The sequence below is a fragment of the Idiotropiscis lumnitzeri genome, chromosome 5, assembly GCF_059441095.1.
Source record: "Idiotropiscis lumnitzeri isolate Australia: NSW breed Sydney's pygmy pipehorse chromosome 5, RoL_Ilum_1.0, whole genome shotgun sequence".
NCBI classification, from domain to species: domain Eukaryota; kingdom Metazoa; phylum Chordata; class Actinopteri; order Syngnathiformes; family Syngnathidae; genus Idiotropiscis; species Idiotropiscis lumnitzeri.
In genome coordinates, this window is record NC_142395.1 from 4,042,777 (window position 1) to 4,058,831 (window position 16,055).

At 41.7% G+C, this 16,055-nt stretch overlaps 1 protein-coding gene across 3 annotated transcripts in view; it reads right to left on the minus strand.

Annotated features, from left to right (window-relative positions):
- Positions 1-9,013: 9,013 nt before the first annotated feature.
- The window catches only part of large2 (LARGE xylosyl- and glucuronyltransferase 2), a 51,727-nt gene continuing 44,685 nt past the window's right edge, over positions 9,014-16,055 (minus strand). For all 3 annotated transcript variants that reach the window (XM_088297051.1, XM_088297052.1, XM_088297050.1), the window contains exons 14-15: positions 13,604-13,799; positions 9,014-12,679 (exon numbers count right to left, since the gene is read on the minus strand). In XM_088297051.1, the coding sequence (XP_088153177.1) occupies positions 12,482-12,679; positions 13,604-13,799 (394 nt within the window). In that variant the 3' untranslated portion in view covers positions 9,014-12,481. The remainder of the gene's footprint in view (positions 12,680-13,603; positions 13,800-16,055) is intronic.

Here is a 16,055-nt window from a genome sequence, read left to right on the forward strand (position 1 = left end):
CTACGTCTCGTGCCCTGTACTTGTCGGATTCCTTTGCTCGTTCCCAATTGACTCCCCTTGCTCTTCTGCGGCAAGCGATTTCCGTTCTTGTTCTTTTCCCTTGCGTTGCAAGCGTTTTTCGTTATCGTTAATGTTTTCCTCCTGGAGTGGACTTTCCCTCCAGCGCTTTATGTTGGACTTTGTCGGCTCCGCGCCCGTTTGTATTGTAAGTACCATTGTGCTAATAAACATTCTGTTAAGCACTGCATCTCCTGTGTCCGCGGTTAAAGGGTCCCTTCCACACTGCTTTTCCAGCCACGGGTGGAAAAGCAGCCCCTTACATTAACGGCTACATTACGCCGCTGACTCTGTGTGATCTATATCTTTGCTGCTGTAACACCTCAAATTTCCCCATTGTGGGACTAATAAAGGACATCTTATCTTATCTTATCTTATCTTCGGTCAGCGATGGTCACTTTCTTTCACCCACAAGTATCCATGAGCCTATTATTTACAAACTTTATGAAATGGTCTATAGCAGTGGTGCCCAGGTCTGGTCCTCAAGCGCCCCTATACAGCCTGTTTTATGTTTTTAAGATACCATGCATGTCTTTGCAATCTGGGGGGGAAACCGGCGTACCCGGAGAAAACCCACGCAGGCATGGGGAGAACATGCAAACGCCACACCGAAAACTCGGGGCTGGAGTCAAACCCACGATCTCTGCACTGTGAGACGGATGTGCTAGCCAGTTGACCTGTAATAACATTTAATCTGTAATCTAGGTACTGTATGAAAGTAATGGAAATAAAATTACAAGTGAATTATGATCCAATTTGACAAAACAAACCCCTCTATCAAGTTAAAGAACATGTAATCAATCAGACTTGATTTAGTAACAACACAACTGTAACAGCAATTTGTACAAGCTTTAAAATGCAATCACTGCCAGAAGTAGGTGTTTTATGATGCCATTACACATGACCATTTTGGGGGTGCTCAATGTGAATATTTGAAATGCACTGTGGGTTGCTGATGTAATCCAGATCGCATTCAGATGGGAGCCTGTAATCAGTTGCAAACATTACAACAGTTGGCTGCCGTTTTTCAGATGAAAGACACGGTGGGATGTTTGTATTTCTTAACTTAACAGTGATAAGAAAAGGAGACAGCATGGTTGTCATAAAACAACTTACTGACAGCTATTTTGTTTTTAGAAAAAGACCACGCCAAATAATTTGTGTAAAACCAAAGGTAAAAAAACAAACAAACAATAAATGTGCTGGATTTAGCTGAGTAAAATGTTTGATTGTTATGAATGAATCATGATCGCTTATTGTGTAACATGTTAATATCACCCTACCAAGACAAATTTGGAAGGTTGAACAGGTGGCGCATTTCATAGCTGTGTAGCGTAAACTAATGAGCCCGGTAGTGCTGTTAGATTATTAGTCTACGTGCGGGAGCTATCCCCCTGCTATTGATCCCCAACTCGGTCCAGGTGAGAGTGACCAACTAGCCACTGCTCTCAGGTGTGCCACCAGCTACATTCATTAGCAATCCCCTCAAAAATTTCGTGTTGCCGGTGGGGCGGGCTGGCTGGCTGTGAAATGCATCTTGGGTCGTGTGTGTTTTGAGTTCTCGTGTGCCATTCAGTCCCTATACTTTGTGAGTCATGATACCACTGTCTTTCATTTCATGCACTTTTTTAGTTTCTTCGCCATAACTCTCATCCATTTATAATAACATAAAAACAGCAAATATAATAAAACAACAGGACAAAAGCTGGAGAAAGTGTCCTTTTTGCTTAGCAGGTTCTAGATCTGACTTTCATAGCAATGAAAGAAAATCACATGTTTTCTTAAAATGGAACCCAGGGGCAGCAAATACAATGAAAACAGCGGGGGCACCAAAAACGAATGCTGTAGAACACCATATGACAGTGAATGCATTGATGAATTTATATGACATTTACTCGTCACAGGAAAATTCCAACCTCGTTTTTTTTTTCCTGCCATCGTTTTGCACAATGGGTGTGTCCTAAATCTGGATGGCAGAATGTGCTTAGATTAAAGGTGCACAAGCAGGATCCTAAAAAAAAATTACAGAGCGCAGGTCACAATGTTGACGTTTGACAGTCTCTTTGTGAACCCTGAAGCATCAGCTCTCATCTCACACGCCATTTCTGGGCTACAATACTTTGTTTTAGTACAGAAATAACAAAAACACATCAGAGTTCCCTAAAAACAGACCATCAGGACAATTTGTTTCAAGATTACCTGCAATGAAGTGATGCCCCTTGACTTCCTGCCTCAGCTAGACAGGAACCGCTATCACAAAATGCTTCCCTGGAGACAGGATGAGCATTTTTAAATGCTAATCTAACAGGATGAAATGAAGCTTCATCACTAAAAACTGGAAACAGCTCTCCAAGTACACGGTCAAGGCTCACCGGGAGGAAACAGCATACTAAGGCAAAAATAGATGGATTCTGGATGAAATCAAGCTGGTTTTATTTATTTTTCATAATTTTAAGAATTAGTAGTGATGTAGGTAGTGTTAAATTATTATTTCCAAAGTACAAGAAATGACATACTGTTTATGATCATTTTATTTAATCTATGAATAAGAAAATTAGTGCAGCCTTAATCTCAATTTCTCTATTTTATAGCTGTTTTGGCTTCTCTTTGAGCAACCTAAATTGAACAGTTGTTTTGAAAGTTTTCCTTCATGTGGCTGTCCTAACTAATGTATTGGATTGCACAACGCTTTCTGAATTGATAAAAGTGGAAAGGTTGCATTTAAATAATGTGCTTTAAATCGGTGTTTCTAGGATGGAAGTAGTCTAGAGGGGCCATTGCCCCTGAAACATTTTCGGGACCCCTGTGGCTCTCCCTCTGAAGAAAGACCAGAACAAAGAGCTGAACGATTAATCGTTTTTCAATCGAAATCACAATTTCAGACAATGCGACCACATGATCACCAAAGCCACTTTTTTTCCAGTGCTTGTTAATGTCAGGGTTCTGGAATGAACAGAATTAGACTCTGAAGACAGGAAATTGGATGGAATAGAACAATGGTTTATAAACAAAACGTGCAAAAGACAAATGACGCTAGTATATAAACCAGGATAACGTGACAACAACAAAATGCTTACACAAGGGAAGGCTAAATAAAATAATTTACTTGCTGTGAAAAGACCAAAAAAAAAAAAAAAGCCAAAACGTGGAAGATACAAACCCGAGACTAATCCTGAAATGGCTATAGCAACTGGTCCAAAATATTGCTGCTCGTCTTTTAACTCGAGCTCAAAAGAGGGAGCACATAACCCCAATAGAGTTAATTTGAACATTCTTCTGTTTGTATTTAAACCTTTAAATGGGCTCAGCCTCCCTCTCTGATCTCCTCTACCCGTACGCACCTGCCCTCCACTCTGTGGACCAAATTCTGCTGTAGGTGCAGAGAACCTCACCTTTTCTGTTGCCGGTCCTTCCCTCTGGCATGAGCTTGCATTAAATGTTAGGCAAGCCCCCCCCCTCTGTGTCCACTTTTAAAACTCGCTTGAGGATGCATTTTTATTCTTTGGCTTTTGACCCAACATAAGACTGTCACTGTTTTGCTGTTTTCAGATGTCTCCTGTATATGTGTTGGTATTATTAATTTGTGTTTTAATTGCTACTTTCACTGTCTTTGTTGGGTATTATTGCAATTGTATGTTATATTGTAAGTAAAGTGATTTGTTACAGCTGCAGAAATGTGCAGAGCTGAGCAGTCTATCCTTGGGTCAGAACAGTCCGGCCCTGCGGTGGGGGGCTTCGGAATGGGGTCAGCGGCCGACAATTTTGATGAACAAGGCCTGAGGGTCGAGGCTGGAATGGTACAGAGATAGCGGCCGGATGGCTGGGGACTTACCACCAAAAAGGGTCAAGTGCCCAGCGCTATATGAATAAAGCAGCACGGCACCCCATGTAAAGGTGATTGCATGGGTGCAGTGGCGGTACTAGTTTGAGAGCACCTTTGATGTGTGCAAACCAAATAAAGTCCTTCTTTGACATGAAGAAGGTTGCTATAATTGTCCAAAAAATTTTATTGTACTTTGAAGAATAGCAAAAAGAGCAGGCTATATTTGGTCAGCTGGCTTTAATTTTCTTGCAAGTGAACAGTTCAAACACTGAGATCTGCATGGAATAATTCGTTGATATTTTATTTATTTAGCCATTTGCAGCAGTAAAAAAAGTTAGTAATTTGTCCATAGTTAAGTTCACAACTTCCTTGTTTTTCATGTGCAATTAATACCTCTCAAAATGCATGTTGCCACTTTCTGTCTATAGAAAATAACATCAGTCACTCAGAGCTCAGGCAACAACCAATCATGACTTTTTCAGAGTTCACGTCAGGGGACCTTGATATTAAGGACGATCTTTCCACCCTAGAAGGAACCTGCTTTCATTTCATCATTACTATAATCTATGCTTGTATACTGTATGTACTGTCTACAGGCACAAGCGTGTTATGTTATACTATCCTTACATTTTGAGGCCAGTGATTTTAAACGTAACTAAACACTGCTACCTGCTGTCCATCTGCTGCCATTACATCATGGTGAGTTTATAGACAAAAATCGAGGCATTGATTGAATTCTTTTGAAATTAAGTGGGATTTGCTGCATGATAATTATACAAAGGTGCCATGTTTTAATAGCAACATTCCTGACATTTTGTTTATTACGTTAATAGATTTTCTTGGAATGAGCACTTTGTAAACAAAGGATTACCGGGTTTCCAAACACACATTTTGCGTGTAGCTTGATTGGTAGTAGTGTAGCGTGGAAAAAGCTGGTTAATATTACACCTCTATGTTGATAAATTCACTGTTCGGGAAAGTCATTGATGGTGTAGTGTCAACTCGCCTGAGCTGGCGACCGATTCAGGGTGAAGTGCGCCTTTTGTCCATAGTCGGCTATGATTGGTTGCAGCACCCCAGCGGTGTGGCTGATGACTTTTTTTAAAGCAACATTTCCAACACACTCTACTCAACTGTGTTTATAAAGCACTTTAAGACACCTACCACAATATGCCAAGTGCTGTACATGGAGCAAAAGTAAGTCGTACAACAACAAAAATTAAAATGAAAAAAAAATATATATATATAAAAATAAACTGCTGTTTGCTGTTTTAGTCCAAGTCAAGCAGGTTTAGTCCACCTATGCTCAATTACCCTAGCCCTTGTGTTACCCAATCAAGTCCCTCTATGAATTTTGTGTCTTGCCCAGGTGTTCCTCGTTGTCTCATCTGTTTGTATTCACTATTGTTTTCTTTCCGTCTTTGTTGGTTCATTGTCTTTGTCGTGTCTACATTGTTTGTTTGCAGACTTAATCCAAGTCAAGATGGTTTCTCTGTGTTTGTTTAGTTATTTTGATTCTTGGTTGTTTAACAATAACAATAATGATTTTATTTAGAGTTTTACATCTTTGACCTTGTTTGTGTTTTGTTCTTTATTTTCTGGGCACCATGTACTGTTGTGGCCGGTTGTTCCTTGACTTATCTTGCTCCATCAGTTGCTGTACAGTTGCTAAGGTCCTTTTATGCGTTGGTCCTTTGATGCATGATGTATTTCTCAAGTTACTCAGTCACACATTTTTAGTATGTCAAGCTTTCTTTCATGTCTTCTGAATCTAGCCCTAATTTTACTTGATGTATAAATATTCCTACTTTTCAACTTCCCTGCCATGTCTGCTTCCAGGTCCAAAACCTGCTCCTCACATGTCAATTATTATTATTATTATAATCATAGAAACATAAAAATATCAGAATGAAGCCTGACTGAGGAGAAGCGAACAGGACTGTCATGGAATGAGCACTGGCCCAACTGTCGTTTTTCATGCCAGGAAATTATTCGGTCAAATGTGGTTGTGGAGTGTGGGATGGGGACTTGGACAAAATTACTGACGACAGGTCCTGTACAAGTCAGTGTGTTTCCTCACATTGCTCTGGCAATGTGTCCCCTCACTCAAAGAGGCTTCCATGTGTCCATTGGCGCTGGTGATAGAGAATTAGATTTTTTTTTTTTTAATCAATGAGGCATATTTGCAGAAAATCCACCAAATATATGCATATATAATTTAAATATGAGCAAATACCCCCTGTGCACCGAGATGCATTCTGCTTGGATTTATAGTTAGTGACACATTTAAACATCTGTCCGTCTCTGTTTGCTCCATTATTACTGGTTTGGACCACACAATCCTTTAGTGAATTTGTCCCTCAGTATGGTACAGAGTTATACATAACATGAGTACATATACCGTTACACCCCTAAGAATAGAGTATCTGATACGTTCAACATTTCACTGCACAGCAGGTCCTCCGTTTTTGCCGGAGCTCCATTCCCCTGATATGCATAACAGCTATAGGAAAGTCAAACTCAAGACGTTCAATCATGATATGTTTAAGAAATTAAGTGTAAACGAGAAAAAAAGAGTTTGCTTTATAGATCTATATTAAGGTCAAAACTGTGTATTTTTTATCCATTTGGTGACTTTTTCAAAATTAAAAAGAGACAGCATCAAACAACGCATAGTCAAATACACACACACAGGCACACACACACACACGAATCATAAAAATGTCCTGATATGTCATCAAAACAAGAGCACACAAGCAAATGAATGTGACAACCATCCACCTGTCAGTAATGCATAAAAGAAAATATGCTGCAGCAAACTAACCATATTGATGGTGAGATGATAAAACCATGAAAAAAACTTTATTGCAAGGCACTATAACAAAAAGATGATTTATGCTGGTTTTAGCTTGGTTGACAGGAATTAATGTTGGCGTAAAAATTAAACATTCATTGTAATGAATTGGGGCGGCACGGTGGACCGACTGGTTAGCACGATGGCCTCACAGTGCAGAGGTCGTGGGTTCGAGTCCGGCTCCGGCCTTCCTGTGTGGAGTTTGCATGTTAACCCCAGGCCTGGAGGTGGGACTCGTTGGCGAGCGCCTGGTGGCCGGACCTGCACCCATGGGGCTCGGCCCGAAATGGAAACGTGCGTCGCCCTCCCCATGGGCTCACCACCTCTGGGAGAGATCAAAGGGGTCGGGTGCCTTGTGAGCCGGGCGGCGGCAAGAGGCAGGGATCTTGGTGCCTGTACATTGAGGTTTACCCGGTGGATGAGCGGGTAGCCTCCCTCTGCCTTAGGATGGGGGAAAATACTTCCTCAATTATATCAACACACCTTCCATTGAAGAAGCGGAGCCTGGAGACTCCAAGTAGGACTCACCTATCTCTGGGTTTGAAGTGCCACAGGTGGTTAATAAGCTCCTCTGTGGCATGGCCCCTGGGGTGGATGAGATCCGCCCGGAGCTGTGCTTGTTGTGGGGCTGTCATGGCTGACTCGCCTCTACAACATTGTATGGACATCGGGGACAGTGCCTCTGGATTGGCAGACTGGGGTGGTAGCCCCACTTTTTAAGAAGAAGATGATCTTGTCATGCCTGGAGCTCCCTCCGGAAGAGCTGAAAGAAGTGGCTTCCCTGCTGTCCATAGTCTGTGGGTGGCAACTCTCGGCTCATGGGTGGCAGTCCGTGGTCCGCGGGTAGCAAGTCCCTGCCTGCGGTAACTTCCACCTCATTGGCAACTACCAGATCACAGGTGAGGGTCCGCGGTCTGCGTGTGGAAACTCATGAACTCATGTCTCGCGCTTCGCAGTCTCTGGGTGGCAACTCTCTGATTGTGGGTTGCAGTCCGCGGGTGGTGCAGGTAAACTCCAGGCTCGCGCAGCGCAGTGCGTGGGTGGCAACTCCTTGCATGCGAGCTATGGGTGGACACTCCGGGCCGGCAGGTGGCAACTCTTCCTGCTCGTGGGTCCCAGTCTGCGTGCCACAGGGACCCGGCTTGTTGGTTGCGGTCTGCGTTTGGCAACTCCAGTCTTGCAGGTCATGGTCCTTGTGTGGCAACTCTCATCTCATGGGTTGCGGTCCATGGATGGTGCGGGTACACTCCCAGCTTGCAGGTCCCAAAATTGCGGTGAGCGGGTCTCATCTCCCGTCCCACTGAGCGCGGGTGGGAATACCCGGCTCGCGGTCCGTGAGTGGCAACTTCACCTGATCAAAAGTTATCTTTATTATTGATGCACTGTAAATGAGAATAAACAGCACTTTATTGTATTTTTTTGCGTAATTCTGAAGAAAATAAGAAGCTTTCAAGACTTCGACTTGTTTGCTCTAGTGTTGCACTGTGGTTTGTGCAAAACAAAATTATTAGAAAAGGGCAAATTTATTGAAAGCACATAAAAAAATTATGATTTGATTTAATAATAATAAATAGAGTGCCTGAGCGCAGGCCTTTTGTTACAATCAATATCAAGTTTCACAATCATAGCAAAGGCACAGCAGTTTAGCATTTACCACAATCAACAACAAGTCAACGGAGTTGGCATTGATGGCACTGCGACTCTTCATGATTCATGTTCATAATGCTGTTGACTCACGGTTAAGGCCTCACTGCATCTGCTTTGACAAGACCTGGACTGTTTCTTTCTTCACCGTGTGTATTAAATTAATATGGAGAAAGGAAGACCGTAGGTCATAAAACTAGAAGAAGTATAGAAGTTTATAGAGATGGACATAAAACACTTAACTTTTTAATCTCTAATCCATGCAATGCACTCTTACTGAAATAGCGCATCCATTCAAATGTGTTGGTCCATCACTTTTTCAACCTCTAATGCACAGGGTTCTAATTCATAAAACAATTTAAAAACTTATGCATGCCAAACAGTATTTGTATCTTTGATGAAAATTTCTTAGTTTCAGTGCACACAAAAAACGTCCATCCGAGACCAAAAGAAATAATTTCAAAACCTTTCCCACCATCAATGCAAATGAGAAAAAGTACTTTCAAGAGGGGAATTTTAAAAAAATCAAAATGTGGTTGCACAATTGTGCACACCTCTTATAACTTGTGATGTGGCTGGATGCAGAATAACTGAATCACATTCAAACTCTTGTTAAATAAGAGTCAGCATGCACATCCGGTAAAGTGTCTCTTTATTAAAAATATGCAAAATACAGTTCAGATGTGTTGTAGGTTTTTCTGTATGTTTTTGGGATCACATGTCATTGTCTGCTAAGCACTTGCATTGCAACAGTGGGATCTTGCTAAAGGGATCATTCAACATAAGGCTACAAAAGAATTTCCAAGGCATAAATAAACCATGGACCACAGTGAAGACGTTTATCTTGGACTCATTCACTGCCGCAGACGAGTCAATTTGTCAAACTTTTTTTTTCAATGGGATGGGTGGGACAAAGTCCGAGTCATCATCTCCGAAGATTTCAAGGTTGCCGCGGCAATTCCTTTTCCCACCATTTGGTGGCAGCACTGCAGTGGATGACTCCTCACCCAACATGAAAAACAGTAAATGAAGGAAAAGGTGGGCGTGGTGTGGCCCTAAGAAAGGGGAGCCACATTGTAGACCAGAGAAGTACAGACGGCTGACCCTCAAGCACAGTGTAATGGAGTTAAATGGAAGCCAAAGATGTCATCATCCTTGATAATGATGTTCTAAATAGACAAGTAATGCAAGCCGCACCATGATCCGGACGTTTGATATAGAAGACTCCTACCCGACAGCAGCGAAGCTAAATCGCTAACTGCTTGCTATCATAACGCCTCGTCCTTCAGTCACATGCATGCCTTTATTCTGCTATAATAAACGTGTTGCCAGTACTGATGTGTGTTTAGATCATGCACCAGCAGGTCGATGTGGTGAAAAAAATACATAAGGCCGAACGGGGAGTGGTCGTGAGACTGCTCGTGATGTGATCGTGGCCAAACTTTACATACGTTTGCCACCCAGTCAAAAATTTTTAGCAATGAGGTCAGAATGACTGAAAATGTAAGTGGATAAAGTGTAGGAGATTTTGTCATGTGTATGGTGAAGAAAGTTGAAAAGCGTGCGAATAAGTGATACTGAAAATGGGTGGATGCATGTATACTGCAGCAGTAAAAATATTTGGGGCTTATTAGAATTGTGTGAATTTTTACAAGTTCCAGATCGTGAATCCAGCAAGAAGATTTTTCCCATTCCCATTAGCAGGGCAAAAACACACAAGCACACGGGCAAAAAAACAGGCATACCCCGACCGTTGGGGTTCTCGGCGCAACTCTTCTCATCGAAAAGCCTTCCCTGCTAGACGGACGTGTCCGCCTGCTACAGCAGAATACAGTAACTGTAAGTGTGGCGGACATGACAATTAGCATGGGTTGTAGCCAACCTGCTTGCCCGGTTAGCATCGGATGTAAGCGGCTTGCTAATCGTGGTGAGCCTGTTAAGATGCCTGGCATCATTCCACTACGGGCTTCTGGCTCCCGCACTTTGCAGAGTTTGACTCTGTCCATCGTGTTGACTGTTGAGAACTTTTTTCTCACAGTCAAGAAGGTCCAACATATTGTGGATGTGACAATCGCAGGGCACAAAAGACAAACAAGCAACTAGACCTCATGAAAGTTTACTTAGGTGTTTTGTTCGCAGGCTAAATACACTCTAAAAAAAGAATATTTCTAAACAGTACCCAATTATCCAGTGGTCTATACAACACCGATTCATAATCATAGAATTCTTGGACCTTTTGAATCTTGGTTCTGCCAAAAAAAATAGGTTGACGGAAAGAAAATTTCTTCGTGATATATCATTTGCTAGATAATTTAAGCCTTTTTTGCGATGCCTTTTAAAATCACTCGGCAGCAAGAGTTGGTCAGCTGCAAATGTGTTAATACTGGCTTGAAAACGATTATCAATTTGGATATGAAATGTTGTTCCATGCATTACGCTAAACAATTGGGATGTGTTTTTATGAATGTTCTTTGTAATTTACTTGTAAATGGCATTTTACAAAACAGTTTTTGGAAAAGTTCAGTAGAATACACATATCCAGTGAATTTGACAGTAATGCAAAAATATACAGAAACCTAAGCATCTGCTCTTCACTGAAATATTTACAACTTCTAGACAATACAAATTTTCATTTTGAGTTGCCCCCAATAACTGCTGTTCTGCCTTGCTTATTACGCCACCTGTAAGGATTAATAATGAAATAATTATTCTTATTATTCTTCATTTGTGAATGGACCATATGAATGTGTAGTGCAGCTGCTTAAATAAATTTGCAGAGTGAATCATACACAACCAGAATAAGCCAGTTGGAAAGTACTAGAAGAGTGTGGCACCTACAGTGTAGTATATACAGTGGCGAGCTGTGCATTTCACACGTAGGCCTTCAGTGAAGTCCTTAATAGTCCGACTACCTCTCAACAACACCATTTATGATGCAACGGCTGGAGAAATAAGATGCAGAAAGACACTTACACACCACTGAGTGAGTGTTGGACGACCTGGCTTCTCTTGAAAGGTGTGTCTTGAAAATAGACTCGCGAGTGAATCTACAATTAAATACACACTTTTCCCTCTTTCGGCCATTGTGGTTTGAAAACGCAAGAATATGTTTTAGATTTTTGAACATTCGCCAGATACGACTTTCTGGTATGTTGATTTTGCACAGCGCTGCCACCTCTCGAGTGAGTATCCAACATAAGGCCAGCGAGAAGGCCTTACTGTCATTAACTTGTGATCTGATTCGATATTGCATCTGTCTATCAACTGTAAAAGCTCCCTTGCTCACACAGGACAGATGTCCGCACGATTGTATTTGAAGGCCTTCGATGAATAGTGCGTGCTCCTAGTATTATGAAATCTGCCTGGCAACAAGAGCTAGCTAAATTCTCATTGGATAAAAACACAATTTTAGGCCAATAGAGAAGGCCTTGACCGACCACCACTGAAATACACACATGCAGACACACCCCCACTCCCTGAAGCTACAAGATAGTCTTAATTATTAAAATATTTTTTTTTTGAATGAATTGATGGATGATATTTTAAAAATCTCAAAAAGAATAATGAATTAGCCAGCTCACATATAAGTTAATCGGTTTATATTTACAGTGTCCATATGAAAATATTAAATATCTTAGTAAATACTGTACAAAGTTATAAGGCGTAAACATTTTCTCCAGTTCAACTGACCTTCACAATTTGTAATGTAAATTGCTGCCCAAATGCCTCTGTGCTGCCTGTTTGGTGTTCTTGAACTTGGTTTCCAGATGTCCATGAGAACACATTGGCTAAAGTCTGTCTGAAATATCCCTGATTGTCAAAACAACTCATAACATTATTTTCCATCACACTTTAAAGCTAGTTCTTTCAGTATCAAACCTGGATGAGCCTGGTGAATCTTACAAATTACATGTTAAGAAATAACTTCTCCTATCACAATAAGGTGCAGTCAACTCAGCACAGAGGCCCAAGAATGTTGCATGGGGTCTGTAAAGCTTTCCCATCATTTTGTGCACTTGGTTCTGGCCATCGCTGGGCACAGAATCAATATACTGTAGGTACGAGCTCTTTATCTTGTGAAAAGTTGTGTCAGACAGCTTTGCTCAGATGTTCCTCTGGGAAGTAAGGTACTTGAGAGCAGCTGAGCCATACTTCCTCGACAAGTCCTGGTGGAACTCCTCTTTTATGGTCTTCAGGCAATTGCGGTAGCTAGAGCTCGAGCGAAACTTGGAGATGTCAAAGCTGGGTGCATGGGGCATGTGGATCATGAAAGCATTTGGGAGAACCACAAGGTCATACTCCTGAAAGGAAAAAAAAACTATATTAATACCAGATATTACTAACTAAACTTGGCATTTACTGACTTAAAGGGTAAGTCAACTCAAAAATGTTCTTTACAAGAATATGTTCTATGCAGCCCCTCTTGTCTAAATATGGCATCCTGGTTAATATTGAGTTTGTGGAGTATGGTTTCTGCAGTAAAAGCCACCCATTTTTTTGTTTCGTTTCAGGGGGCAGCCTTTTTTCACTCTGTCGAATGAAAACGACATCACAGTAGCTAAAGGCTCAGTTTACGACCAATCATGGCTGAGCTTCAGAGAGCAAGTGAGTCGCAATTTGTTCTGAACAACAGTGATGTCATTTTCAGTTGACAGAGTGACAAAATGGCTGCCCCCTTAGATAGCTGAAAATGGGTGTGTTTTTTTAACTCGTATTCCACAAAACCAATATTAATCAGAATGCCATGTTTAGACGAGTGAAAGCACATAGAACATATTATTGCAAAGAATTTTGGGGGGTTGACTTCCCCTTTAATATTGCATGTGATACTAACTGTAGATGTGCTTATTGTTTGTAGTATTAATACATTCTGTGAAAGCAGAAGTCAGCCTGGAGCTTGCATTGTGAACATCACATGACCAAACCCAGGAAACAGGTGAACCGTGACCGGGGGCACTTTGACGTCAATTACAGTCGACAACAGGGGGCGGTGCTGCATAAAAAGGTCAATCTCCTCGAAAGTCTGAAAACCTAAATTCTTTTTCCACAAATGTATTTCTTATCAGAATACCTTGTTTGGACTGGTAGGGGTACATATAACCTATTTTAGCAAGGAAATTGTTTACCTTGACTTCCGCATTAAAATCCCATCAAATTCAACAGGCTGTGTGACAGCATAAAGTAAAGTGCACATTAAAGACTTAAAAAAATGTGTTGTACAGTACCTGTGCATCAAGCTCTATTATATGGGAAACCTTGTTCCAGCCAAAGCCCACAAAGCGCTGATCATATTCCGGGCAATGTCGTTTCACTACAACATACGGTTCAAAATCTGCCTCCCAGTCAACCTTATACGGCGTGGTGGCTGTCCTCCATTTGGCATAGTTGGTAGGGGCATGGCCTTTAGGCCACACGTGATACCTGCAGATACGGTAGATCAGGTACCAGGTTATGCTACTTATCAGGTTCCTAACCTAAAGGATTTTCTGTAGACTTCATGAGAGACTGATTATGTTACTTTGACACGCCAGGAACAGAGCTCCTGTTGGTTCCGAGAATCATATAGGAAGTGCACCCAAGAAGCAGATTTCACCGATCATGTTATCTCCCATGGAACACACCTTCAATTTCTGAGGTGAACAAGTCTTTCTTTGCACAAGTAGTTGTAATTTTGGGGCTCTTGGCCCAAAGATTAACCATGATGCAACGATCCCCATATTTTCTAACTCCAATCTCTTTAACTCTCTAACTGCACAGCCTTTGTCGCTTTTTATTAGCAATTTTGAGCCGAGGTGCAGAAAAATAAAGATTAAGGGTTCTCCCCTCTCGATGCACTCATTTTCAGTTTGGTACATGAAATAAAACAAGGATAAAATAAGTGACACATTCAAATGTTTTTGCTATTATATAGTGTTACGTTCCCGGTTTCTGATGCTGTTAATTTTCAGTCTTCGAGTTCCCTTGGCAACCGCTGGTGGGTGAAGCTGTCCAAGGGCGCCCGCTGGTAATTGTAATCAAGGGTGGTTTGAAGACCTGTCAGGACCGCTTCCCAGCCGAGGCTGGAAAGCGGTGGAAGGTGGATCCTTAATCGCAGACTCAGGAGGAATTGATTGACAGGATGTTTATTGGAAGCCGTCAAGCAATACACAATAATCACTATGAAGCAGTATCTATAAATTTAGTAACCGCAAGGGTTCTATGAGTACAGCCGCCGGAGAGACGAAACACAAAACGCTGGGAGACCGGGTCACTCCAGGAAAAAATAAGGAATCAACAGAAAACGCTTGCAACGCAAGAAACCGAAAACAATGCTTTCCACGAAAGGGTGAAGACAAAATCCAATTGAAAACGATAAACTTAAAGCGAGCCGAATAATAGCTGGTGAAATTCAAAACATGAAAACGCAAACAACAGAACAAGAGCAAATCGCGAGCAGAACAATCTGTGAACGAGAGCATGAGCAATAGCATGAGCAACGTGGAACAATAGTCCGACGCGGGTATGTCCGTGTCGGCTGCTTAAGTAGTCCAATGATTAATGTCTTAATGACATTCAGCTGTGGCGATCGGGAGCGCGTCTCGCTCGTGGCCGCTTCCCGGAGCGGAGCCGCCGGGCCACGCCCACTTGCTGGAGACGCCGCAGACGGATCGTGACAAGACCAAGAGCAATGGAAAAGCTCTTTTTTTCCTGAGAGGCAAGATCGTTGTGAGAGGGATGCGAAGAGAAGTTTTGTTTTGTTGGTTTTCTAGCACACAATCAAAACTCTCAGAGAAAGACAGTCGCGTAAAGAGTTAGAATTTGAGGCGACTGGGACGCTGGTGAGTTGGGAGGACGGACGACGTGTCACCGTTGGGTGGTGAAGGCGTTTGGCAGCATGAGGACAATGGCTGGTTGAATGTTGGCGGAAGATAGTTGTGATGGAATTTAGAGAGAAATAAGTTGACAATTGGCAAAGAGTATGAAAAAGAGAACAAAACGAGAGTCATGCATGTCCGAGAATGATAGTGGGAATCGTGTTACTGACACAAGGTAGAAATTGTAAATTTAGTATTAAGGGAAGTATTAATGTAATTTGATCCATTAAAGCTCACAAAAACACTGAAAGGGCAAATTGAAGAGGTGAAATCTGCTAATGTGTTATGTGAAGGGAACTTTTTAATGGGGCGTGGGGACGAATTGGTGAAACATTTAACTACTAAACCAAAAAACATCAAACAGATCATGGTGAGGCGGTGAGGATAGAAAAAGTTTGTGATATTTGTGGCAGGTGGTGTAGGTGGGAGGTGTGCAAAATTCCAGTGTGGGTAAATGAAGGCAGTAAAACAAGAATAGATGTACACACAGGAGGAGAGTTGACTCAATTTTATGCTGGGGTCGAGTAGTGGAACACCCATGTGCGATTGGAGGGTGTGGCAGCAAGGAACAATTGGTTGTGATCATTATAATATTGTTAGAACGAGTGTATGGACAGTAGAGGAGGGAGATGGGTGTTCGAGAAGGTAGATTGGGGAGCTTTTCAGGGACTATGTGAAAATCATGTAAATCAAATTGAGGAGGCCTTTGATATTGAATTGTTGAACAAAATGATAGTATCGTGGGATAAGAAATGATAGTAAAGTCTATTAATTTTATATATTTTAATGGTGTTAAATATTGTAACTCAGTTAACTGCATTTT